The sequence below is a fragment of the Vidua macroura genome, chromosome 1, assembly GCF_024509145.1.
Source record: "Vidua macroura isolate BioBank_ID:100142 chromosome 1, ASM2450914v1, whole genome shotgun sequence".
In the NCBI taxonomy this organism is placed as follows: Eukaryota; Metazoa; Chordata; class Aves; order Passeriformes; family Viduidae; genus Vidua; species Vidua macroura.
In genome coordinates, this window is record NC_071571.1 from 20,731,563 (window position 1) to 20,758,029 (window position 26,467).

The window sequence follows — 26,467 nt, forward strand, 5'->3', positions numbered from 1 at the left end:
CCTTTTTGTGGGGTGATCCATCAGTTTTTTGCTGCTGGTTCCCATTTCCAGACCTGAATTTTGTTTGAGTTCACTTTGTGCTTGTGTCAGAATGGCTGTGTCTCATTGATCATTGTTCTTTTGACAGCCATGTGGTCACCCTTTATCATCACTGTACATTTTGCCTTCTTTCAGCAGAGCAGTTCAAAACTTTTTTTTTCTGCTCACACGACTTACTGCTTCTTTGCTCTGCCATCTCCTAAATTGTTTTTCTCTCTGTGTGTGACCAGCACAGAAGCTTGTCCTTTTGTTGCTGTTAATCCTCTTGACTGTGTCCTTGATCTTTTTTAGCATGCTGCTAAAATCTCTTGGTTTAATTTTTAGATTAGGATGTCACCTTTCTGAGTCACCTTTCTGGCTGTAGTCTGTACCTGGCTGTATTGGAGGTAGTCCAGAGACAGCAACACTGCATCTGCCTGTCCTGAATTCCTTCCCAGTCTAGCTGCTTTATCTTCTCCAGTCTGCTGAAATGTGTGATGGTGTCTCCCACTGGTATTGTCTGACACTTTGCATCTTGCCTGGTATCAGGTTATTTATATAACAAATTTGCTGACTTCTGGAAGGAACCAGATGACCGTGTACTTGTTACTCTTTGTTGCTTCTTGTATTCTCCTCTACTATGCTTCTGCCTCTGCTTCCTTCTGGTAAGTCATTCCATGCTGTTGTCCTGACACAATATACCAAGGGGGCAGGTGATATCTGCAAGGTGAGTCCAGGGCTGTGTCCAAAGCACTGGACTTGTGCTGACAGTGTCTATCAGCTATGTGTGGGAGAGATGCTTTAAGCTAACTGTAAGCCTTTCATTGTTTTTGTATATTTTGATTTGGTCTGTCTTCCTATTCCTGATGCAGGGATCTTTAATGGGAAATACCTTACTGAATGCAGTACACAGGAGGATGTGAAAAGGAGGAAAAAGGAGATCCCTATACATACACCTTACTAAATTTGTGACATCTGGGTTCTACAAATCAAACACATTGATTAAATACTTTGTTAGCTTTTTCTTTTCTTCCTAAAAAACGCCCCGAATCTTTGGTTCTGAGAAAATACAGACAGTAGAGCATTTTAATTTTAAATATATATAATATTAACTTTGCTTCCAAGAAACTTTGGGGAAATTAAACAGAATAATGTGTGAAAGAGTTTTGTGCTGTAATGGTATAAGGATACATGCAGAAAGTACCTAATTTATACATAAATTAAATTGTCTAAGTTTGTGCTGTATGGCACCAAAGTCAGTTTTGCACCGTAAGTAAAGCAACTATACTAAAAAGAACACTGGACACAAATCACTTCTCTTGAACATAATTCTTCAGAAACTTTTGTTCTTCTCTTATTAAAAGACACCTGCAAGCATATTAACTCCTTTTTTTAGTTCTCAGTGTTTTCTCACATGTTGCTACAAATTTCTTGTGTCTTCACTTACTTCCTAGTGGCTTAAAACACTCTTAATTTTTTTATGGAAGCCCATATAAATGATCATTCTCCATGTTTATATACAGGTTGTAATGGCAACTTACTGTAAATCCTCTTACCACATACAGACTATTTTGCAGTTGGCATTTTCAAAGGAAGTGAACATTGCAGAAGTGAACTCACCTCATTAAAGACATTAATTTAATATTACAGAATTTACTGTCTTACAAGCCAAGTAGAATTTTTTAGCTTCTAATATGGAAGGACTGAGACAAGAAGATAGATTCAGTGTAGATTGAAGGAAAACTGGATTTAGTTCTGTGTACTTGGTTCTGTACACTATTTTCTATGTATTCTCTTTGTTCTTTTAGTAGTCAGGTGTGTTGAAGTGGATAATGACACGGCATTTCCCTTCAGACTGCTCACCATCTGGCCTCTTAACTTTTTCCATTCACATCCTAGGGCATAACCTTTGGGGTGAAATGATTCCCTGATCTTGATGTGATGATGGCCAATGTAGTAACTGGTTGCCATCAGTAATATCTCCTGTAGCTGAAAATTAAATGTAAAGTCAGCTGAAGGCTGGGGTAGAGGCACAGGGAGGACTCTTGTGCCATACAGACTTGAGGAGGTGGCTTTAAGTGCTGGGTATGGGGAGCTCAGACTAGGAGGGAGCTTAATTCATTCCCAGTTCTGAGAACTGGAACAAGAAACACATGTGCTGACTCTGCTTTTGAGCAGTGAGCATTTTTACTGCAGCCTCTTCTGTGTGTTTAGAGGACAGGCTGGTGTCCCCACTAAGCAGTGTCAGCACAGCAGTCTGCAGTGCTGAATAGGGGAAAGACTCAGTTGATCCAAGCTGCACTGAGAAACAGTCCTATGTGTGTTTCTAAAAACATTTCAGTGCTGTAAGAAGTTTAAATTCCAAATACTGGCTAATAAGGCAAACGGAAATCATAAAATCTTCTTAGACACACTGAAAGCAGAATTTTGTAAATAAGCACTGCTAGGCACACAGGTAGATGGACACTTCTGAGTAAGAGGCTGAAGTGATCCACATCTTTGAGGGTAATCTATAGTAATTGTTCAAGGCCTGGTGTGCAGGACATCTTTGATCAGTCCCTTTTGTAAACTATGTCAGTCTATTTAACATGTTTTCTGCAAAGAGAATATTGAGGAAGGGAAAAGTGAACATGCTGAACGAACTTCAGACGGGTTGATTTATCTAAAGCCAGCAACTATGCAGTAGTGTGAAACTCTGAAAAGATCGTGCTTAAATAGTTCAAACACCTGAAAGAGACTCACTGGCATTTAGTGGTACTGTTTGCATTTGGTGGAAGCCTAATATTAAATCTCAATACTATCAACTAAAGTTCTTTTTGTCCTGCAGAAGTTATTTCTCTCAATCATCTGCTATTGAAGTATCAACACACACTGATAATCTCACCTTTAATAAGGGTATGTAGCTTGTGTTCTTCAACTTTTTGCATGGTGTACCTCATGTTTTTTTTTTTTTTTTCCTGACTTAAATATAAGACAGCAAGTGTCTTGGTTGAACCGTGCACTTCTCACAAAGCAGTTATTGAAGATGAAGATGCTGTAGTTGACCACAGTAATTCAAAAAGCTTGGCTAGTACTTTGTTCTCTTCAAAATTATTTGCAGAAATGAAGCGCGTGTTTATATCCGCATTTTTATTTATAACCTTATTCGCACCATTCCCTAATGCTGTTAAAAATGCTAAAAAGCATCAGATTTTTGTGAGCTATTTTGGTGTGGTTTCAGTTCTTTGCAGTTAGGTGATGTATTTTCAACATAGTAATCCCTTTGTAACCTCAACCCCTGGCTTCAAGTATTTCTCTCCAAACTGACATCTTAAGCTCCCTTCTCAGAGAAGAACAGATTTGTCCTTTCTCTTCACTAGATGTCACTTGATTCCTAGTGTCTTCTCAGTCTTTCTTGTGCTCACTGCTCTTCTCCTTAGACTCTGGCTTCTAAATGAATACTGTTTATTGACAAATTAAGCTATACTATAATTTAAACATGTTCATAGGAACGGTTTTAATATCTGAGGTGCTTCTGTAGATAATTGAAATTAAAAAACCCTGCTGGTTTCTGAAAAGAGCTGGAGATTAAGGAGACAAGTTTGTTTTTAATGTTTTCAGTGTGAGGAAGATTAATATCCATCTTTGGAAGACTGAAGGGAGGGCAAAAGGGGAAACTTGAACTACATAGTGTGTAAATTAAGTACTGTATGCTTCAGTTGGGATCAGGATTCTCTGCAGTAAGCTGCCAAGTATGATATCAGCATGCCTATGAATATTTAAAATGAAAACTGTTGTGTTCTCCCTCTGCTAATTCCTCTTTCATTTTGGTGAAGTTGATTGCTTCTCTTTCTGTATAACAGAACTCTTGTCAAATTAATCTAAACATGACTCTAGCTCTGTGAGTATAGTTATATTGGATGCACAGAATGCATTATATATTTAGTTTTCTAAATTCTTCCTCCCCCATGAAATGTGAGTAACATTTCATGTCTTCATGACCTTTACACTAAGGGATCCTTACTCATGAAAGCTTCCTGTTGATGCTAACTGGATTAGCAAGTCCACAGAATTGGGTTTATTATATTGTATAGCACTCAGGTTTTACTTTAGTCTTAAAAAGTAGGTTCTTGCTCTTGGTAAGAAATCCACAATGGACTGATTGGACTCTGAAAGGTCTGTATTGAATTCTCTTTACTCTGTATGACTCTTGACCAGCTTTCCAGTGGAACAGTATAATGAGAAACTGGCATAGTTGTATAAATATCTTTTCTGTCAGGTACTGCTATTTTAATAGCTCTTTTGGATAAATATTCCCTTAGAACCTGTAAAGATTTGGAGTACTACTGAACATCATGTTCCTAGGTACTGCAAAATTACTTCATTAAGTAAAGAAACATTCTGAAAAAGCTAAGGATTCTGCAGCTATTCAAAGCTTCTAAGGATGTGATTGCCAAAGTGTTGGGATCTGTGATATTTAAATGCTCCCGAGATTGTAGAAAGTCTCTGTCTTTCAGCCCCGCTGCCAAAGAAGGAGTCGTAATTCGTCTGTGCTGGTTTTCAAGGTTGTTTATTTCTTCTTATCTAAAATATTTTCTCTCTGACCTGCAGCAGGTCTGTCTCGCAGGACAGCGTGCAGGGCTCTGCCCCTCAGTGGGATGTTACAAACATTCTATACTAGAAACTACGTTTGCTATTTACAATACAAACTACGTGTGTTATTTACAATAACGTGCCAATATCCATCACCCACGTTGAACAGTGGGGCCCCAGCCTAAACCAATAGAAAAATGCCAACACCACAGTGAAACATGGAGGGCACGAAGAAGAAGAAAAAGGACAAGGCATGCCCAATTTTCCTCCATCTTGCCCCCTTAGAACCTCTGATCTAGAATCCTAAAATTCTACTTTTGCACCTGTGCCACACTAATTACTACTTATATCAAACACTCAGAGCTTGTAATTCATCCTGTAAGATTGAAAATTCTTTTCCATGGATAGAGATCAGAGACAGTGTCTTTCAGGGCTCTGTACAGGGAGGTTCCTGACCCCCTGCCAGGGTCCCAGACCTTCCAGGACAGCCAGAGAGGGATGCCCTGGATTCCCACACCAAAGGAATTAATCTTACTTAAAAAAATTAAAATTCTTCTTTCTCTTGATTCAAAAAATATTGACTTCAGTTGGAGGTTTTCTGTAACCTTTGGGTCATATTTATTGAGGAGATTGCAAGCACCATTTTATGCATAATCAGGTATTACATATAGCATTTTCCAAGCAGCAGTGGGACAATGTTTATTTTGAATATTCAGTGTTAAGGTTTAAATGAACTGAAATGTTTAATGCAGTTTATGTATGGTGTGTTCTTCTCATGGAGACTTACATTTTTACTAAATCGTTTCACTTGTTCAGTTAGGTTGTTTATTGACCCTTCTAGTTTTTTTCATGTCAAGTTCCTTATCTAAAATGTTTTTCATTTTAGTTTCAAACTGTAAAGGAAATTTTGATATCTTTTGAGGTCTTTTTTACCAAGAGTGTCTTCAGAAATGTTTATTTTTGTGTCTTTACTAAACAAACAAACATAAAAAAAGCAGACTAGATTTCATCTTTTAGGTAAAAGTAAGTGAAGTGGAGACTTAATTTTGCGAACACCTGAGTTTGTTTACTTTTGAAATTGTGAGGATTGCTGTTGTTTCCCAGGGATTCACAGATGTTTAAGATAAATAATCTTGGTGACCATTTTCAGAAATAATCACTTTTTGAAGCCTGTGCATTTTCAGATGGGTGAAGGGGCCCTGCCACCACAGGAGGAATTGTATTGAGACCTGTGTGAATGGCGAAGGAGTTACTGAGTAGAACTAGAGGGAAAATAATGGACTTTGTTTTCTTCTTTTCAGTTTCCTGTGCTCTTCGTCCTTTGTCAGAGGCTGGGTATAGAAAAGGAGCTGGATTTGCATGTCAGTTCTAGTTAGTGGTATGAGAGCCTCTTGTGTTCCTGCTTTATGGGAAAGGGTTACATCTGAGACATGTGATTCCAGGCTGCTGTCACTCATCTGGATGTTTTTAGTGAGTTGCTCTGCAGGATAAGTAGCTGTGCTGGATGAAAGATCCTTTTAACCCAGTGCCTGCTCTCCAACTGAGGGCAACATCAGACCTCTAGTAAAGATCATGTCTGGTGTTGGCTTCTGGTTCTCAATGCTGAAAAAGAGTTAAGGCTCAGATCCAGGATACTCTTAAGTGTGGAGTTACATAGGCATTGAATAGTAGCATTTAATCCTTCTTATCTGTATTGGAAATAATTTTGTTAACTTTTAAAGAGCTGCTGGTTGTATAGGAATAAAATGTAGTGACTTGCCTCAACTAAACTTGATGAGAACTTGATGTTTTAGCGCCTAAAGAATTGCCACTAACTGCGGGGCAAAAAGAGTATAAATGCTTTGAAGTATAACAAGTTGCCAATCCTTATTTCCAGAAACATGAACAAAGTCCTCTTATTCCTTGTGAGCAGCCTATAGACCCTGTCTGTCTTTCACTGTCAACCAACCTTTGAAATCAAGGTGAAGTCTACAGCTGTCATAGTGAATCACTGCATGCAATTTCCAGTATTGAACAAGGGGAAGCTGTTCCTGGTCTTGTGAAGTGAAACTTAATATGAATGGGGCTTCATGATGTGACTGAAGCTTCACAGGAGAATGCAAAGGCACTGGGCTGCCAAATTTTACTAGCATTTGCTGAGGGGGAGTTGTTAATGACACTGGGCAGCAGATGGTCTTAGAAGAGTTGTTAAGACACTGCAGATCGTACTGTAAATACGTGGGTGACTAGAACCAGGATGCTGACAGTTCACTCTCACAGCTCATCGTGAGAAGGAGACTCGAGTGGAATTCAGCATTGCCAGAACATGAATGTCTCAGGATTTGGCAGTCAGCAGGCTGCCAAATGTGTATGGGAAGAGTTTTGCAGCATAGTAGTGGAATGGTAGTTGGGTCATGTAAAGTTTAAAACAGAGAGTGTGATATGTGTAGTCAGCCTTGCCTGACCACCACTCATCTTTAGATCTGAAGCTACTGATCCTGTGCAGTTTAGCTACAAGGTCAGTACAGGAGTTAAATTCAGTCTTCTGATTTTCATTGAATACAAGAAATTAATTTGTATTACAAATTAATTTGAATTGTTGAACCAGAAAATAAACTATTACAGGAAAAAATCCTCTCTTCCCTACTACAAGCCTGGTGTTGACCTACTCTTTTGTTCTTCCTCCTCACAAAATACCTCCAGGCATTCTATCCAAACCAAAAAGTACAGTTGTGGATTGGGGCTTTTCATTTTGATTTAACAGGGTAAGACACAAAAGCATTTCATTTAAATCCTTGGCTAAATATTTAGCCTTTTTCTCATCTCAGCCTGCTTACCAATGCAGCTTTTAGTATATCTTGAAGAAAACAATGATATAAAGTATCCTAAGTGTCATTCACAACATGAAATACAGTATGTGGGGATTAAACAGATATATCAGGAGACAGTGTTATATCTGTATTGGTCTTTCTATTATTAAAGCTTTGACTAAACTAAAACCTGTATTTTCTAGTACTTCTGATTCCTAGTCTTCCTAAATGCAGTATCTGAGAAGATCAGAAACATGATTTGCCTGTCTGTTGCATCTCATCAAAGTCAAATTATGAAGTCTAATTTCTGAAAGGAAAATATTTTAATACTGGTAATTACTCTTCTGGTGAAATATTGAGGCTGGAAACAGCTGAATGATGCCAATTAAAATCCTCAGTTAACTTCTGTTAGGGAATAATTTAAAATAACAGTAGTAGTGAAATACCCTTTAGTTTGTGAACGCGCATAATTCTCGCTATCATTGAATGACAGATAAGTATGGACCACTTGGAAAATACCTCTAAGGGAGGTCTTTTAAATGTTCAGATTTGCCTTAATGACTTTATGTAAAAGTCTGCTAAAAACCTCCTGCAATGAATATGGCCCTCCACAGTAATATTTATGTAGAGTAATCAGAGTCTTTGTTAGGGATCCCATTATTGTTCACATTGTAATTAGACTTATAATCTAGTAAATGTGACATACTGCAGTGTTCCACTTTGTAAACATTATTGACTCCATTTTAAGACTGAGATTGCCTCATACCAACAAATAAAAAAAAATCATGGCCTCATAAAACCTTCTAATTATTTAGATGAGCACTTTGTGAATTCCTGATGCAAAGTTGAGACTGAACCAAGGTGAATATTGAGCACAGGTGCAAGCTTCAGTGCAAGTGACTTGCCAACCTCCTTTATACCTCAGCTGGCTGTTTAAATCTCACTCAGTTTAAGGGGAGAAGAGATGCAAATCTGAATAGCTTTTTAACCTCATTAGCACAGTCGTTCATGCTGTGTTTCTGCCTTATAGTTAATGTTTCTAGATAATAACAACCAGCTCTTGATCTGTTGGTAATCCACTGTAACCATGTATGTGTATTGATCAGTTAGTTTATCACTCATGGGAGGTAACTGAAAATAGGCTTGGCTATACAGTTCTTTTGGGACTGAATTTAATTTTTTTGTAAATTTTGTTGTATCTTAAATGACCAAGAATTTGCATACTAAATTGTTTAAGCAGTAAGAAGAATGGGCCATAGCTAAAAATGAAGCATTATTTTATGTTTGTTGTTAAAGACCTTTAGTACAACTGCTGTCTTGGTGTAACTACTCATATTGTTAATGTTTTCTCCACTCAAATAATATCATGATCCAAGTCTCTCAGGCACTGCCCTTTTGAGACCTGTGTGTGCAACATGAATTGAGAGAACAGCCTGCTTCTCTTAGTCTGTAAGAGCACTTGTCCTTGTCTCTCTCTCTCTCTGCAGTGGTCTTTTTTCATCAAATTATCTTACAGTTCTGGTAGTAATTTTTGAAGAGTACAAAATGAGTGCTCTCAGCAATGAGAACAGGTTCCAGATAGGAGGCTTTTTGGATATAAACTTTGCTTTTATTGGAATAATGAGATGCTTTCTGTGCTGCAGCCACTGTACAAACAGTGCAAATACCAGGTGCTGGTAAAGCATCTGTAGTCTGGGTAGCTTGCCCTAATTGCAGTCTCTCACTGTGAAAACTTTCCACAGCTGTGCCAGCAAACATCGCAGACCTGAGAAACATAGAAGTGCTCAACTTTTTCAACAACCAGATTGAGGAGCTGCCTACACAGATAAGCAGCCTTCAGAAGCTCAAACATCTGAACCTTGGGTGCGTATCTTTATGCAAAACTTCGTTGTAATAGAGTGTTACCAAATGTCGTCGCAACTGAACCTGTAACTTCTCATTTTTTGATAGTAAAGTTTGTTATTGAAAGTGGTTTTGAGGATAACCTGGGAATTACAGCTTCAGAGTGTTCAGTTAATGTTCTGGATAAACAGAAACGTAAATGACCAAGCACATACTCTGGTGTACTCATAACCATTTAAGGACAGCAGAAACTCATATTCATCAAATACTGCAGTCAAACTGAACAATTAATGACTTCTGTAGCAACTGCCTCTTAATTCTGTGGTTACTGCATAAGAATCAAGCTCTGTTTCCAGTTCTGATTTAAAAAAACATCCATGTTAATTTAGGATTTTAAGTCCAAATTTTCAAATTTGGGTTTTTAGACATTTCAGTTTATATTAAACCTGTAAAAGATCAGGTATTAGGTGTGGTGTGCATTTAGTTCAAAGAGCTGGTATTGACTGAATTTGTGCCAGGGGTGTTCATATTAAGTGTTCAGATTCTATATTCCAATAGAGCTGGTGATAATTTTTAATAACTACAGTTGCAGAGGGTTTTCTTGACTTATTAAGAAAACAAATGTGAAGCATAAGACCTTCTTAAAATTAAATGGGTATATTAAAGTGTAACTATGTAGGAAAGCAGTGGTAGGCCTAAGCTTTAGCATTGCAGGCTTCTCACAGAAAGAACGTTTGTATTTTATAAATTCAACTTCTGAACACCTTAAACTGACCATTTTTTAATCTTCAAAATACCAGATGATTTTGGCTAAGCTCTGTGTATTCTGCTTTAGATACTTTCATGAAGTGCTGATAATTGAATTGCATCTTGAACTGTTGGAATGCCAATAGACATTTTAATGATGATCTGTCTTTCCTGGTCTTTTTTTTTGGTCACAGTAGATCTCTAGCTTTCCTTAATATCTGTTTCAACCTCTGAATCACTTTTCAGAGCAGATATTAATTAAGAATCCTGATTCTTCGTATTTTTGGGGGTTAGAGCCGTATTTTTGGAATGGCATATAGAGGTGTTGCAGTATACAAAGGAAGAAGTTGGGCACTTCCTATGGATTAAAGCAGTGACCATTGTTAATATAGGTCAAATGCTAGTCTGCATTAATGAAAAAAATGTCATGCAAAAGACCACTTGGTGTTTGGAACAACAGACATTCAGGTCTGGAGCCACATTTTCCACCTTCATGTATCATGTGGCCTAAAATCTTAGAGATTAAATGCTCTTCCATCTTAATCCTCTCTTTACACATGGTCTTCTGGGACAAGATTTACCACTCAGTCTTAGCTTTGCAAAATGGGTTTTGCTTTGGACATCCTTGGAGTCAGTGACGAGGAAACTTTTTTGCTCTGGTAGGTTTTTCAGGAGACAGACAGCCTAGAAACCCTCTTGTCATCTGCAGTGCATGTGTGAGAGGGCTTCAGAAGAGCCCCTTAGGGGAGAGGGGCTTGAATAAGAGCAGAGGTTATTTCTGGGAGGGTTTTGGCATGGAAGGGTCAAGTGGTGTGGAAAGAGAAAAGGTGTGCTGCTGCACAGAAAGCTTAAAATACAACGTTTGGAAGGTAGGTGAGGCACAAACTCAGTGTTTGAACTTCTGCAGGGGTGAATAGTGCTGGGCAGCAACTTTGAGCTGGTTCTCTGTCCCTGCCAAAGAATAGATACCATTCTGCCTCTTGTCAGTAGGGAGATCATACTTGCCCTCTCTCTTCCTTGCTTGCAAAAGGCAAGGCCGTTAGGGCAGCTTCGTAAAAAACCCTTTTTGCTAGTGGAAAACGAGCTGCTGTCTTTAGTCCTGTTGTATAGAAAGACCAGTTTTTAAAACAGTGGCAATTCTGCAGTAGCAATAGTGGAGTGTTTTAGTTGCTAATACTACAGAAGCAATATGAGTTGTATGCCTATGATGGGACTTCTTACTGGGGATGAGGAGAAAGAATGATTTAGTCTAGATTTAGCTACAGAGAGCTGATCTCTACAGATTCTTGTTTTGTTGGGACTGGATTATGCAAAAGGGGTAAGGAAAGGTGAGATTAGTTTCTGAGTTAGTGAATGAAGTGGTGTATGTGCTTCTCCTTACTCTGCTCACATGGTTATATGGTGCTCAACTTTGTCAATACTTTGACTAGAGCTTTTATAGTTTTAAGTGTCAGGTATTCATACATTCACATAAGATCTCTTGACTTCAGTGACTGTTGTTTATCACTTTTGCATCAGAAGAGAATCAAATTCAGAGTATGTTTAGGGACAACATCTGGAAGGTCATGTTTGTTTCCAGTCTTTACTTAAGAGAAAAGTCCTGTTCTTGACAGTAGGTACCTGTACAGGCTCTTTCTGAAGATGCCTCTCTTCTTTGTTCTGCTTTCAAACCTGGGTGACAACTGAAGCAAGATCCATACACCCCAGGTATATATTTGCTGTACATGCAATAGGGACAGTATGAAAAAGAAGCTGGTAGGTAATTTTTTTTCTGTTCGTGTGATAAACAGCCATACACAAACATATGCAAACAGTTCATGCACAAACAGTAAGGTTCTGTGATGGTATCTCCAGCCATGTGCCTGCCTTCATTGTTGTGGCAGCTCTGGATCACTCTCTTCAAGCTCTTGCAGTCAAAGAAATTACCATTATCTCTACCTTGTCTGCTCCAGGTTATTGGAGAAATCTCTTCCTTCTGCACGTTGTTCTGGCTGTTGCCAGTGGAAAATGCTGTCCTAAATCCTCTTAAGACTGGCTGATTGAGCTATATTTAGATTAAGCTTTATCGGTCACAGGACTGACATTTTATTTACTTCATGATCCATGTGCATCAACAGTTCTGTAGTGACACAGATTTGCTGTTCTTAAGAATAGGTTTGAGCAGCAGTTATCAATGAACATAAATACTGTGCACTTGAGGCATTCCCCTTTGTATTTGGTATCATGGTGAAGAACTACATGGCAGAATGAAAAATGGTCAGCATGGTGTGCAAAAGGGTAATTTGTAGTTTAGCTAGAAGTCATCTACCAAGGACCAGCTTTCTCCATGGAATGCTGTTAAAGCTGAGCATCACGTTGTGACACCTCTCTCCCTTGTGCTTTATGTTTTGGGTGTGGCTGCTGATTGACATAGCAGACAGGCTCCCTTGATAGTGCATAAGTTTTGAGTATATTTATGGGAATGAGAGGTTATAAAAAGGTCTGCATTGCAAAAGACTTGCTCAGTATCTTGGAGCATGAAACCCTTTTCAAAACAAGAGGAAATCTTGGCATATATTACATTTTTTAAGGAAAAAAACAAAATCCTGGTGACGTGTATTATTCCTGTTAGGTGAAGTGAATACTGATGTCATATTCTTTTTTTCCCTTTACTTACAGCATGAACAGGTTAAACACCTTGCCAAGGGGATTTGGCTCTTTACCAGCACTAGAAGTTCTTGACTTGACTTACAACAACTTAAATGAAAATTCCCTACCAGGAAACTTCTTCTATCTGAGTAAGAAGCTTTTCTAAAAACTCTACAAATCTTCAGGATATGGTGCTTTGCGCTTAGCAATTGAAATTTATTTGATGCAGACCAAAATACAAACACAGATTTTTTTTTTTCCCAATATTTATGTTTTTCTTTTAATGTATCTTGAATATTTCTGCATAGCATGGCAATATTTATCACTGATATACTGTCATCTGACACCTTTGGACACAAGAAGTCTCGCTTAGTAATGGTATATTATGTTTTCTTCTGAGTAATACTTCCTTGGGTCCCACACTCGGTTAAAATGTCATGCAGGGTTGCAAGCCTCAGGGGAAAGTAAACCATTTTGCAACACAACTGTTGTTTGTTGAGTCTGAAAACAAATGTATTCTTGATAGTTCATTACCAAAATAGTTTTAACAGCATGTGGGTGTTGAGGTGTCCAGTACATTAAAACATATGCTAAGGTTACAAAGCTTGGCAGGGGAATGGCAGAGCTAAGCTGACCTTTGCATATGTTCAAAATATATACCCAGAGAGTTGACAGAAAGGTATTGTAATGCATATGTGCAAAAGGGCTGCATTATGGTTGCCTAAGCAACTTGAATTCTGGCACTTTCTGGATTTCAGTGATTCTGCCTTTCCGTGTACTATGCTGAAGTGGCTTCAGGATCAGTGCATTCAGCATCAAAGTGACAGGCGAGGGGAGAGGAGGAGTGCTGCTCTCTGAGGGATGTTGTGATTGTAACCTGGCACAGGGAAATCTTTTAAGTCAGCATTATTAAAAAATGGTCACATTTAGTGAAATGAGAAGAGGAGGAGTGAACTACGTAAGACAAATGGGATCTCCTCTGGTGGGAAGGAGAGGTTTTGCTGATCTGACCACCTTCTCTCCTGCTACACCTGACAGTTCTTTGTGAGTCTCCATTTTAATTCCTTTTTCCAACTGTCATATATGCTTGTTCAGTAGTAGTGAGCTGCTTAGTTGTGCTGGGTCATCTTGTTTTGATTAATTTCATTGAGAGTTTGCATGGAAATTACAAATTATATCATTGGAGTCTTCTCTATTTTATTTCAGATCTCTTTCCCAGTGTGGTTTCTATAGAACTTAACATAGTTGTATATTTGTTGAAAAAACTCAGAAATTTTTTTAATGACTGTTTAGGATGCAAATTGATGTAATAAATAAGAATCAGGGGTAATAAAGAGTAATGACTGTATTCTAATATCTGAGCATTCAGGCTATTTGCCAGAATCTGCCAGAGTCTACTGTTGCAGAAATTGTTAATTGTGCTAGTCCTTTTGAATATAGATGTTTTCCTGAACTCACCAACAGTATAATAAGCCAGTAAATCTAAGTTTGACCTGCTTGTTATTATTGTGAGCCCTGGGTATGTCAAAGGCTTTTCACCAAGTCAGGGTTATTAATCAAACCTGACTCCTTTTTATTGATTAGACCTCAAATGGTTGGGTTATATGCCACCCTGTTTATATATTGCTATTTAATTTGCAGCCACCCTTCGTGCACTCTATCTAAGTGACAACGATTTTGAAATGCTGCCGCCAGATATTGGGAAGCTCACAAAGTTGCAGATAGTAAGTAATTTATCTAAATTCTTGGAAAATCAATTCACTTTTGCAACACTTGTAGGAATGGAATCCAGTCAATTTGAGGAGTAGTAGGGTAGGTTTGCAGAAATAGACCACTACACCTGGAACTGTTTCTTGTTTACCAGAAGACACTTGTAAATAAATTGGAAGAATTGAGCATTCAGGAGAAATCTAGGGGCAGAGGGAGTGGAGCTCTCTTTTGGGCTGCTTTATGGTAACCAAAAATCATTCTGACTGAATTTATATTTGCTCTTAGTTGAGTCTTAGAGACAATGACCTGGTATCACTGCCTAAAGAAATTGGTGAGCTCACCCAGCTTAAGGAACTGCATATCCAGGGAAATCGTCTTACTGTGCTGCCCCCAGAACTGGGTAAGATTATGGATGATCATTTATTTATTTGACTAATAATGATGATGATGAACTGTATTTCCTCTGAAATGATTATGCTTTAGTCATCATATATGCTAATATTTACTTTCCCCTGAGGAAAACTCACTTTTTCACTCCTCCTGGCTATGCAGGAGGAGCCAGAAGATGACATGTGTTTTGTTTTATTATTTTATTGCATGTTGCTTTTTTCTTGTGTATTAGTACACCTGATTGCCAGTTTGTATATAGCACCTTACTTTATATAATGTATCATAAATCCTGGGTCAGCAAACCCATTCTTATCTCTCACTGGGTTTTGAGAACACTATATAGATTAGCCTAAATTGTATTAAGCAAAAATGACAATCGCATAAGTGGCATCTTAGTGACTGTAACTGTACAAAGTAGAAGTTTGATCAACTAGAGTAAAATATAGCTAAATGGGAGGATTTTTTTTTGTTTTTCATTTGATAGCCTTTCTTAGGGAGCTGACAGCTCTTTAACTTCAAGGAATGGAGCTGGTTGATGTAATTTTATTTTGTGATATTGTACATTTGAATAGAGTTATAAGTGGCTTCTTTCAACCTATGAAGTAAAGTTCTTCTTTGAAACTTAAGTATTGATTTTGCTGAATTTGCATTGCAGTGCTCCATTTTATGTGAGGGGCATGGTTCCTGTTTGCCCCAAGCCAGGAATTGGTTTCTAATCTTAAAATTTAAAAAAATATTTTCATTGGGAATAATGTAGTAGTGTCAATTATCTGTTTTTGAAACACCTGTTTTGAAATATAGGGTCTGTTCCTTTTTTCTTGTTATTGTGGACTGTTACATGGGAAGCTTCTTTGTTTCTACTAGTGCATTCCACATAATACTTCCCAAAACTCAGGAGGATGGTGACAGAAATTAGCATGATAAAGAAAAATTACTTGTCTTCATAAGAACTTGCTTTGACCCATTGACCCGGTGTACTTTAATGTGACAATGTATGCAATGAATGCGTTTTGTTTTATAGAGCAACGGACTTTTCTTCTGTGAATTCGGGAAGGTATTTGTTTGACTCTGATTTTTTTTTTTGCCCACTATGGGGTTTTTTGACTTTTTCCCATACTACTAGTGGATGAAAGTTGGTCTTTTTTCTTCAATTTCAGATATTTATGTCTTGACACAGGTATACTTTCTTTAGGTTTTGGTCAAAGTAATATTTATTTATCAATTCTCACAACAGCAATAACATTTCAGAAGCATGTAATGTCTGTAAATGTACTTTTCTGTACTTCCTGAATTATAGCTTTTGAGGATTTTTCAGAATGTGGAAGATGAATAGTGTACTGAGTCTAACCACCTTCTTTGGCTAATTAAATATTCTAAACATGCTGCTGCCTTACAAGCATAGCAACAAATCCCCACTAAATGGTTTTACTATCAAAATCCATTCCAAATGGAAATGTTTGAAATAAAATTCTCAATATTTATTTTGAATTGACCTGCAAAGTTCAGGATGGCCAAGGGAAATCTTTTCCTCTAAGCATTTCTTTGTATTTTAGAACAATATCACAATCTGGTAAAAAAAGGACTTGTAATTTTGCCCCCGTTGAGAAAGCTGGGGTTCACTGACACAGCTAAGTAAGTCCTTGTTACCTCTGTTCTTCATTACTCAGAAGGTATTTTGTAAACTCTACTTTTCTTTTCATGTATTAATTAATCAATGTTTCATTTTACGGTCTTACTCAAGATCCTCATTTGTGATCAGTTGCCATCATTTCTGTTGTAATCTATGCTGTGGATAATGCTAGAACTGTCTCAAATTTTTAAAATCGATTTTGGCGTGTATTTCCAGAGAACATTACACTGAAGTCTAGATTTGTAATTTGTACAAATTGCGAGCATGTTTACTGTGGAAAACAATGTTCTGCTTGTTTATTAAACATCTGGGAACATGTGTAGGGACTGGAACACCAGACTAGGGTTTGGAAGGCTTGTTTGGAGGGCTGTATGGGAACAGACCATAGGCAAGAATGAATCTCTGCAGTCCTGGTTTCCCTTCTGTCAACCAGGGCAGTTTAGAGAAGCACCCCTTTGGAGACAGTTTTAAAGTCTGCCAGTGAAAGGTAGCATAAGAGGGTTACAACCTACTGCATGGACTGCTAATGCCATGCTAATACCATCTGAGGGAGAATGAACTTTGCTGTCCAAGTTCTTCCTCCTAAATTTTTAAAATTGAATTATAATGTACTCAGAACTATCCAAATACTTCTTGGTGTGCATTTTGGATAAATAGCTTTTCAGTGAGCTGGTCCTATTTGCATTAATTGGAGCTGCTCCTGTTCCATTCAAAGTAAACAATCTTTTCTCTCTCATTATCACTTTCATAATTAAAGGTGCTGAAGGCTTTTGACTAGCTTAGTTCAGGCTCTGGTGGACAGCAGTGAGTCACTGGATGTTCATTTACCTTGGAGATGGGCACAATTGAATAATGAGAAGGATGTATGTGTTACATTAAACTGTTTTTTAAAGGTAATGTAAATAAGTGCAGAAGAAGGAATGAAGAATAGGGTATGAAAAAGGCCACAGACAGGCCTTGGGGTCACAACTTCGGAGTGGAGATAACAATAAATAACCTCCTACAGTCAGCCTGTAATGTCACCCAATGTGATTGAGGTGGCACCAGTACAGGGCTGGGGGAGATCGCTATTATCCTCTGTTGTGTTTAGCAGAGAGTTTCTACTGCTAATTTAAGAGAAATATTCCTGCCCAGGAGGACTGAAAGACTGCATTGGTCCCTGGGTGAGGTGCTTTTCTGTAAATACAGTACATGTGAGTGATGAACACAGGAAATGGCCGGGAGTAGGTGGTAGAATTTGCAGCTTGTTTTTATCATTTGTCTCTCAAAACCCCATTCATGAGAAATGGTGGTGGGCAGTCATATATAAACTTTAAAGAGGCGCTGGCATTTTTTTCCCCAGCATTTAAAAGGTTATGTGCTGCATTGTGAGACAAATAAATCATGATTCACTGCAACAGCAGAGTTGCAGTCAGTTATATAAATTGCCAAGGAGGCACTAAATCTGTCGCTTTGTGTGTTCTGACCGTTTAACAATAAGAACAGTTTGGAAAGAAAGTAGACTAGAAACAAGAACCATATAAAATGGTAGATGCAATTAGTCACATCAGTGATGGTGTTTTAAGTTCATTGTTTGTTCATCTGGGTGGACCCATATGTACCACATAAAATATTTTCTCAGGAGAATCAGGAATGTAAGAGTAGTATATGGTGCAGAGTACTCACCAAGATGTAGCTAAACAACCACCCAGAGAATGTAACTAGCCTATCTGTATATCTGCATTTTTGATGTGAAAACAATTTGTATGATTTTTAAAGCCCAGATTCTAATGTTGCCTGTGTGCATTACCCTGCTGCTAACACATGTGTGCGCACACGTGGTTTGCTCATGTTTATGCATATGGAAAAACAGTGATTTCTAAGAATACATTCCCAATTACCATCCTCCTTTTGCAAAATTGTATTTGGCATCAATGGCTCATAAGTTGCTGTTCAAAACTGTTCTAGTTTTATCAAGTAATTTCCTCAGGTAACGAGAAACACTATCAAAATGATGAAGTTAGTCCATACTGGAAAAGTAGAAAATAAAAGCCTTGTTTAAAAAAAAAAAATCTTAATTGACTAAGTAGTCATGTTTCTTTTTAAGAAGCATGAAACATTTTGTAAATTTAATTTGTGTATCAGAATAACCAAGTAATTCTTTCATAAATTTTTAGTTTTGAACAGCTAAATTACCTTCTGTGGATAAAGGATTGGCTTTAAATACAAAGTTCAAGGAATTGTGCCAAAAGCCTCAATATTTCCATCAGTGGAAGACCTTTTAAAATTTAGGCTTTTGAAATGACACTAGAATTTGTGTATTAATATTATATTACGCAAAGTAGTAGCTGCAGTAGTTTGTTCAAGTAAATATTCATCAAAATAGCAGTTTACTCAGGTAATTATAACAGGCATGTGCAAACATAGGAATCACTTACTTTACAAAAGATATTTCTTTTCCAAATGTTGGAAACTTTCCACTAGTTGACATAAATGCCAAACTTTTCTTATTTTAGTATAAACTGTCACTGTACCCTGCTTGTGTCACAACACAGCACTGCTCACACCTGCAGTACAGGTCATTAAATGGTGCTTGTTGGAAGCCTGAACACTGGGGCTCTTTGGACAACAGTTCTGAGCACTAGAACAACTAATTGATACCTTACAATTTCAAAAAAAAAGACATGTTTCTAATTTTGGAACTAAGGTAAAGGTGTATAAACAAAATAACTTGTTTTCTGGGACTGCTGATGTAGCAGTTATCAGTCAAGAAACAGTAACAAACATGTAAGTAACAAGATAGGTTATGGTGAGATTATTTATATAGAAAAGCTTCTCTGAAAATCTGTGCATACTCCTAATTTGGTTTCTCATTTAAGGTTTAAGTCAAAAAAAAGAAGAAAAAAGCCAAAAATCACTACACCCTACACCCCACCACTTGTTATGTAGTTAGAAACCAGGCTGAATGCAAAGTACTTGCATTAGTTTTTAAAATATGTAAGTTCTACAGTCATTTCTCAGATGACTACAGTGTGTGTGTGCATTCTCCTCATGTTGACTGTACTCTGATTATAAGTACCATCAACATAATAATGATGTTTCTGTCAGCAGATACTTCATCTGTTGTGTCAGAACTGTAGTAGGTAAGAGTACTGTAATTAGAGCCAATCTGAGCAAATGTTAAATTTGTTGCTATATTTGGTTCATTTTATGTTTCATAGTATTTAAAGGTGGTTTCGCTCTTCTGAATACTTGGCAACCTGTGTTTGAATGGAAGTTTCAAAGGTGCAGGGCAAAAGCAATACAGTGAGTCTTTTTTGAAGTCATTTTTTAAAATTAACTAGATTTTGGTCTGATAGGGACCTTTCAAAGAGAGAATGCTCTGTTGAATTCCCATGTAATTGAGAATCTCAGGGGAGTTTCTGATGCTGGAAAAAATGTGCAATATATTTCAAAATAAATTGGGATGCTGATCCTCTAAGCCTGTAATACTTCCTGTGCCATTAAAGTGTCTTTGATGTTAAACTACTTTGACATCACGTTAATTTCTTTTGTTCCAAAAGCCATCTGCTGCATAGTGGGTTTCTTGGGTTTCTTCACTGGGAACACTTAGTGGTGACTGTTGGTCTGCCCCTTGGGATCCCAGTCGGCACTGGACATTTGTTACACAGAGCAGTGAAGGAAATGGTATTTCCAGCACAACATGTCACCTTTCAAAGAAAGAAATCAGTGAAACTTCGCAGTACTTGTAGGTCTTCTAGAAAATGATCTTGCTCTTACCTGAGGAATGTGGGAGAAATTAATTTAATCAAGTTATAAGTAATAAATAAATAATTTTAGAATGTATTTTTAAAAATACATTTTGAAAGTACATTTTGAAGTAATTTCTTGGATTTTTATTAAAGTGCTTGTCCCTCTGCCTTTCCTCTTAGCTATCAAGAAAATGGCACTAGCTGGGCTGGTTGCCCTGGTACCTGAGAGCTGTGTGTGGTGGAGTTCAGTTGTTGAAACAGCCTCATTTGTCATGTGGCAGTACAAGCCATTAGCAGAGTGTTCTTAGGTGAGGAGTACCTTGTGTGCTGCATTGAATAAGTTCCTGTTTTATGGCTTTCATATGTAAATGTTATTATTATTTACTCTTTCTACTAGTTCTCCTGGTAAGGTCTGGTTTATTGTGTATTGTGATGGTAGAAGTTTCCAAGGCTCTCTCCTTGTTCTCAGAGAGTTAGCCTCTCCTCTTGTCACCTGAATGTGGAAACATGAGTTTGCCCAGCCAGGTTAGGGCTATAGTCTGTCTGTATTTAATACTCAAAGTGTGGTTTAAGGTGGTAGTTCAGCATTTCATCCATTCTCTTCTCTTTCTCAGGCTTCATCTTCAGTCCTGACATATTCCGAAGTGTCAGACTTTCCATTACGCTTTGGTATAAAGATTCTGGCTGACCTTTGCTTTGATGCTAGAATTTTGTATAAACACCTCAGGACTACATTCACTTTGTTTTAAACTCTCTCCTATGAAACATGCTGGAGGGTAAAATTCTCTTCCCATACAATTGTATAGCTGTAGCTGAGGTAATACCAGTTTTCCCTGTAATGTTTCACATTTACATCAAGGGTAAAGAATTCAAGATTTAGTTGGTTTGCTTTTACTTGATTTATTTCAGCTATGTTCCTCTTACTAAGAGTTGAAGCAAATGGAGTAGCTACTATGGGATCACAATATAATCAGACTATTTAACCTATCAAACTAAAGAGTGAGAGAACACTTGGCTGTTGATCCTCCCTCACTCCATGAGAAGAAAGCATAGGTGGTCTTGCCCCTTGTAGATGGGCAGAGGGAGCACAGCAGTGTTTTAGAAATAAGTCAGCTTAGTTCAGCTTGGAAGTAAAGACTGTATTTTGGCAGTGATGAACCATTAGAACAAGACACAGCTATAGCAGAATCTCCATCTCCTGATGTTTTTCAGACCAGATGTTTTTCTGTTTGAAATGTGTTTGTAAGCTCTTCAGTTATTGAACTGACACAGATTTACTGTTGCACATATTCAGGTCAATGCTGAAGTTGGGGTCTCATCTCCAAACTCATTATTGGAAATCATCATGTACATCTAAGAAGTTGTAAGAATAACATGTGATGTTGTAAAACCTGTTTTAACTCCCTGGAAGTAATTGTAAAACTGAGGATGGATTTTGGCCTTTGTTTGACTTTCAGATTCCTCCCTCAGCCTTCTCTTACCCTGGGGCTTTCTGTCTAACACTCACAAGGGAGATTGCAGGCATTCCCATCTGTGTGGTTAGGAGAGGAACCAGAGGAAGACTTGCAGCCTGCTTCTGTGTGATGGATGCTCTGGAGTATCTCGTTTATTTGCATGCACTGAATCTGATTTCTTGTTATCTGAGACTTGAACCTTTTCTCGTATTTGTAGAACCACCACAAATGCTATTTCAGGGTTTTCTGAAGTGCTGGTGACTTGAAGTGATACTGTTAGACCTTCTTCAGTGTAAGGATGTAGGGGTGAAAGAGCAGAAGTGTTGCTGGGATTGATCTTTTGGATCAATGAATTTCAGTCTAGTTTTAGATTTACTAAACTTAGTTGTTCTCTCTTAGTGCATAGGAGCTCATCAGTAAGAAAATTAGTATTTTTGACATATGCTATGGAGATGTAGATTTGTTTATCATACTGAATATTGCTGTGAATATTTCTGCCAGTTCCAAAGAGATTGAGTCACACTGCACTTAGGTACAAGAAGACTTTGCTCTTTGTCGTCTTACTGCTCCTTTATAAATACTGTTTAAATCTTCTATTACTAATCCTTCAAAAGTGCTATGTCTTCAAAGCAGAAATGATCTTACCTGTTTATAGGAATAGTATGAGTTACTGGTGCATAGCCTTACATGTGCTTAAGATTGGGGTAAAAATCATTGTCTTTTGATAATACTTTGTGGCATAGAAATGAGTGTATATTTTTGGGTTTTTTACATAGGTGTTAAAACATCATTCACAATTAATTGCCTTGGTATCCTTTTCATGACATAATAGTAATTATATTTCTTCTACCCCCACACTTTACACAATCTCTCTCTCTCTATTGAGACAAAGCAAATGCCACAAAAGTAATAAAAATTATAAGCCCTGTAGTGTAAAGCAAATCTAAAGCAAACCAGGACAGACATATTTTTACGTACAGCCTAAGTTTAAATTTAGTGCAGTGGATTGATCCCTTACTTAGCATTTAATAAAACAAGATTCAAAGGTATTTATATCTAAATAAATTGCTAAAACTAATTTTGTTCCTCCTTTTATGTGTATGACAGAGAGTAAGACCTTTGTGTTGTAAAGGGAAGGAACGTTTGAATTGCAGTCTTAAGAGGAATTGCTAAAAGGGATGTGTTACAGCTGGAGGACTCTCCTTGAGGTCAGTGAAGAAGAGTCTAGGCTGGGAGGGGAGTCAGAGTATCATCAGGACACAGATATGAAACTCAACAGTATACAAGCTAAAAATTATATCCATTGATTTTAACAAAGCTCCACTGGGAATGAATTTAAACCATTACAAAGAAGCGTTGATCTGGCATTTTACAGCTAGGATCATGTTTCTTACGCTGAATGCCAATGTTCAGTTCTCAAATGTCAGAGTTGTTTAATTACTTAATTTCACCTTTTAATTTTTGGAAGTATTTAAAGTGTTGCCAGGGAGTATTCAAGTGAAAAGGACAAGCCAGGTGTGTGTTCATTCTGTTTCCTTTTGTATGTATTGAAGTAATGCCTATCTACACTAGTCATACCTTACTGTACCTCCAGTGTACATCCACTGGATAAATATTACACACTTTGTATATCATACATCACAAGAGGATGAGGGGCTTGTAGCTGTATATGTCAGGGGTGCTTGCAGGCTAAGTCTAATGGACAGAAGTAGCCTAGGAGGTCTGAAGGCACCCTTGGCCAAAGTGATGGGTAGTATTATTACTGGCTCTGACACTCTGTGTCAGACACCGCTGTGGGAAGCAGCATTTGATTTTCTATTTTAAGATCTTTTCTGACCATTGGAGGCATTTGAGCAAAACATGAACATTCTCACAAACCACTTTTTATTTCAACAGAACTGCAGGAAAATAAGAAACATTAATGATAATGTTTTAGCTCAAGTGCAGGATAGATCCATTGAGACAGGAAAGTGTAGGTGCCTTCTTATCCTTTAAATATCTCTCAGGATGAGGTGTGCCCGCTGTCATTTGAGGTGGCCCTTCTACCCACCCATGGTTGTAGATGCTCTGGGTTTAGGAAGTGATAAATGGTATTTTTTATTAATGGATGACCTAAGTTAGAACACATTGAAATTAAAAATATATGCACTTTGATTTTGCACTTGAATTCTCAAGAGTTTTGGAGTAGGTCTATTTACTGTAGCTCCCAGGTGACAGCTAACAAGAGATTTGGGCAGTAGACAGTTTTTAGGTCTGCACAGCTGAGTAGTCAGACATTAGGAGCAATTTGGTTTTGAGGTGGGGTAAACAAAGAAGTTAAATCACAAGAATTCAATCAAACTTAAGGGTTCAAGATCATCTTTAGAGACAATGAGTGCCGAGACAGAAATAAAAATGCCAAGATCAGGCATTTCTAAGATGACACAGATGGCTCCTCTTAGAAGGCTTTTGGTCATTCTGTGCAGGTCATCCACAGCAGTCAGCTGTTAGATCTCTGCTCTTCCCTTTTCCAGATTCTGTTCTGTTTTCAGTGTCCACTTACTGGTAGCAGCAGTTTCAGTCTTCCACCTGGAAATCTATATTTACTCAAGATAGAGTAAAAAAAGTACCCACTGGACTTAGAAGGTTCTTTAAGCATGTTATACCGGGGTTCTGGGTTTTATAGTTTTGATGATTTATTAGAATAATTTTAGAAGCAATCAGAAATAATTTAAATAACATTTCTGTGCCCTAGGAAAGGCACTGTGCTGACTAGCCTTGAAGGTGGCCTGCTCCTCCTCACTTACCAGAGGCACATGACTGTGATGCCTTTCAGTGGAGCTGATCTCTTTCAGTATGACAAAATAGCAGAACTTTAAGTCCATAATGAAGAAATACAATTTTAGTGAAACAATTATGCCAAATTACAGAAATTATGAATATTTTTTAATAGGTAGATGAGCATGTAGAACAAAACAGCAATGACCAACGCAATCACCTACCCTAATATATTTTGTGATTGAATCTTCAGTGCTGGAGTGTTACTAGGAGGTAATTCTGTATTTTACTGCATAAAAGTATCTAAGGGATTTGATGTGATCTCTGTAGCAAAACAGTATATAAATTCCCAAAATCCTTGGGGACAGTGTTCTGCTTATGCTGCTGTTAGACAATATGTATGAAGATGCATCTGCCATGGCTTTTTCCCTGGCTCTAGTGCTGCAGGGGTGGAATAACAGCATTTTCTAACATGGTGCTGCCATAAAAAAATCACCTAGGCAAGGAGGCTTTTGGAGTTGGGGGACAGGGACACAGGTGAGGCGTCCAGTTGCTGGGCACTCCCGTGGGGAGTGTGGTGCCAGAGCCATTGTTTCAGGCAAGTGTGATTGTCTCTTCCACACTGCTGGATTTGTCTTCTGCACTGCAGCAGAAGGGTCCATGCAGTGCTTCTGTGTGTTTGGCTGCCCCAGCACATACTGTTCCTGAGATGTTACTGAGACTTTGGCCTTGTGCTTTGGGACTCCTGGAGGTCCTGCAGCCAGAGAAGAATTAGGTACATAGGCCATTGATTCATGGATTTTTTAGCTGTAAGCACAGAAAGGACACCAGGATATGGCCCCCAAGCACTGTGTGGTGATGCAGGAGAGACACGTTTCCCTTCTGTCTCATTTTTAATTATGTGGCTTTTTTGTGCTCAAATGGCTTGCCTTGTGTCAGGAGGGTTAGACTCCATTTCTTACTTAGTTCTGATCAGGTGTGGCACTCTCTCTGTAACTTCTTATCCTGCTTATTTTTCTGCTTATTTCTGTCCTTCATTTCCAGGTGGAAATTTTGGTATCCAACGGCGAGGTTTTTAAAGCACTGGTTGCCTTGTCCTTCCTGTCTTCTGTAGGGCAGCCCTTCTTCATTCACCTGCAGAGAACCTGGTGCTTGCTATGAGGACAGACAAGTTGTTCCTTTTCTCACTACCACACTTGATTAAATTCTTCACCTAAAATCCCTAGGCTCTCACCCCAGCTCCAGGTGGCTGGTGGGGTGGGCTGCCAGGCCAGCTGCTGCTGGCAAGGCTCCCAGAAGGACGTCCTGGGCAGGGAGAGGTGGATTTTGGGGCGGATGCTGAAGTTTTGTGCGCCCCAATTTCCACTGTAATTAGATTAATTAGGGCGTCTCCTTACCTCTGAAGGTGAAATGAAATATTTGTCTACTTCCAGTGTGTTTTAGGAAAAAAGGGAAGACAGAGGAAAATAAAGCTACTACATTGGCATGGGGGCCTACAGGTTATTCTGCTTGAGCACTCTTGGTTTTGCTGTAAGATTCCTTTGGCTGTAGTAGAGTTGTAATTATTACATTTAATTACGTTTAAATGGGCCATGTGGTATTTGAAATGGAAGTGGGCACACTGTACTGTTGGAATGGAAACATGCAGCAGCCTTCCCTGGATGGTAAATTTCTGACACAGCTTGGGACAAGAGGATTCAGCTGAGACCACAGATATTGAGATTTTGGGCACATGTGTCTTATTCCTATAAGCAGTATTGAACTTGACCAGTGGTGGGGGCCAATCTCGCCTCCCCAAATTTAGCTGGTTTTTTTTAGCAGTACACAGATTGATCATTTTACCTTGATGCCCCGCCTACAGAGTGCTTGCAGTGTTGGTAGTTTCAGAGTGTAGCTTACAGGATATTTTGCAGGTAATAAAATGGGAAATCCAATTTGCAATTGCAAAGCAAGCCCCTGAGTGATACATAATCTTCCCAGCAGCCCCGGTCAGAGGGTTAGGGCTAATTGCCGCTCTGGCCGGCTTCCCCAGCAGCCTCCGCGTGAGATCTGGACGGCGAGAGCGCCAGCCTGCGCCTTCAGCCAGCAGAGTTAGACACACTGCTTTCTAGCTTATTAGGTCCTCTTTGTCACAGTACTTAATCCTTCTTCCTGATCCTTGTTAGAACAGGGCTGCCGAGTCCCTTAATAAAGCAGCGA

The 26,467-nt window shown here is 38.4% G+C and overlaps 1 protein-coding gene across 2 annotated transcripts in view; it reads left to right on the forward strand.

Moving 5' to 3' along the window:
• The window catches only part of RSU1 (Ras suppressor protein 1), a 103,096-nt gene that overhangs the window by 13,296 nt on the left and 63,333 nt on the right, over nt 1–26,467 (forward strand). For both annotated transcript variants that reach the window (XM_053992185.1, XM_053992194.1), the window contains exons 4-7: nt 9,122–9,242; nt 12,627–12,745; nt 14,238–14,320; nt 14,592–14,706. In XM_053992185.1, coding sequence (XP_053848160.1) covers nt 9,122–9,242; nt 12,627–12,745; nt 14,238–14,320; nt 14,592–14,706 — 438 coding nt within the window. The remainder of the gene's footprint in view (nt 1–9,121; nt 9,243–12,626; nt 12,746–14,237; nt 14,321–14,591; nt 14,707–26,467) is intronic.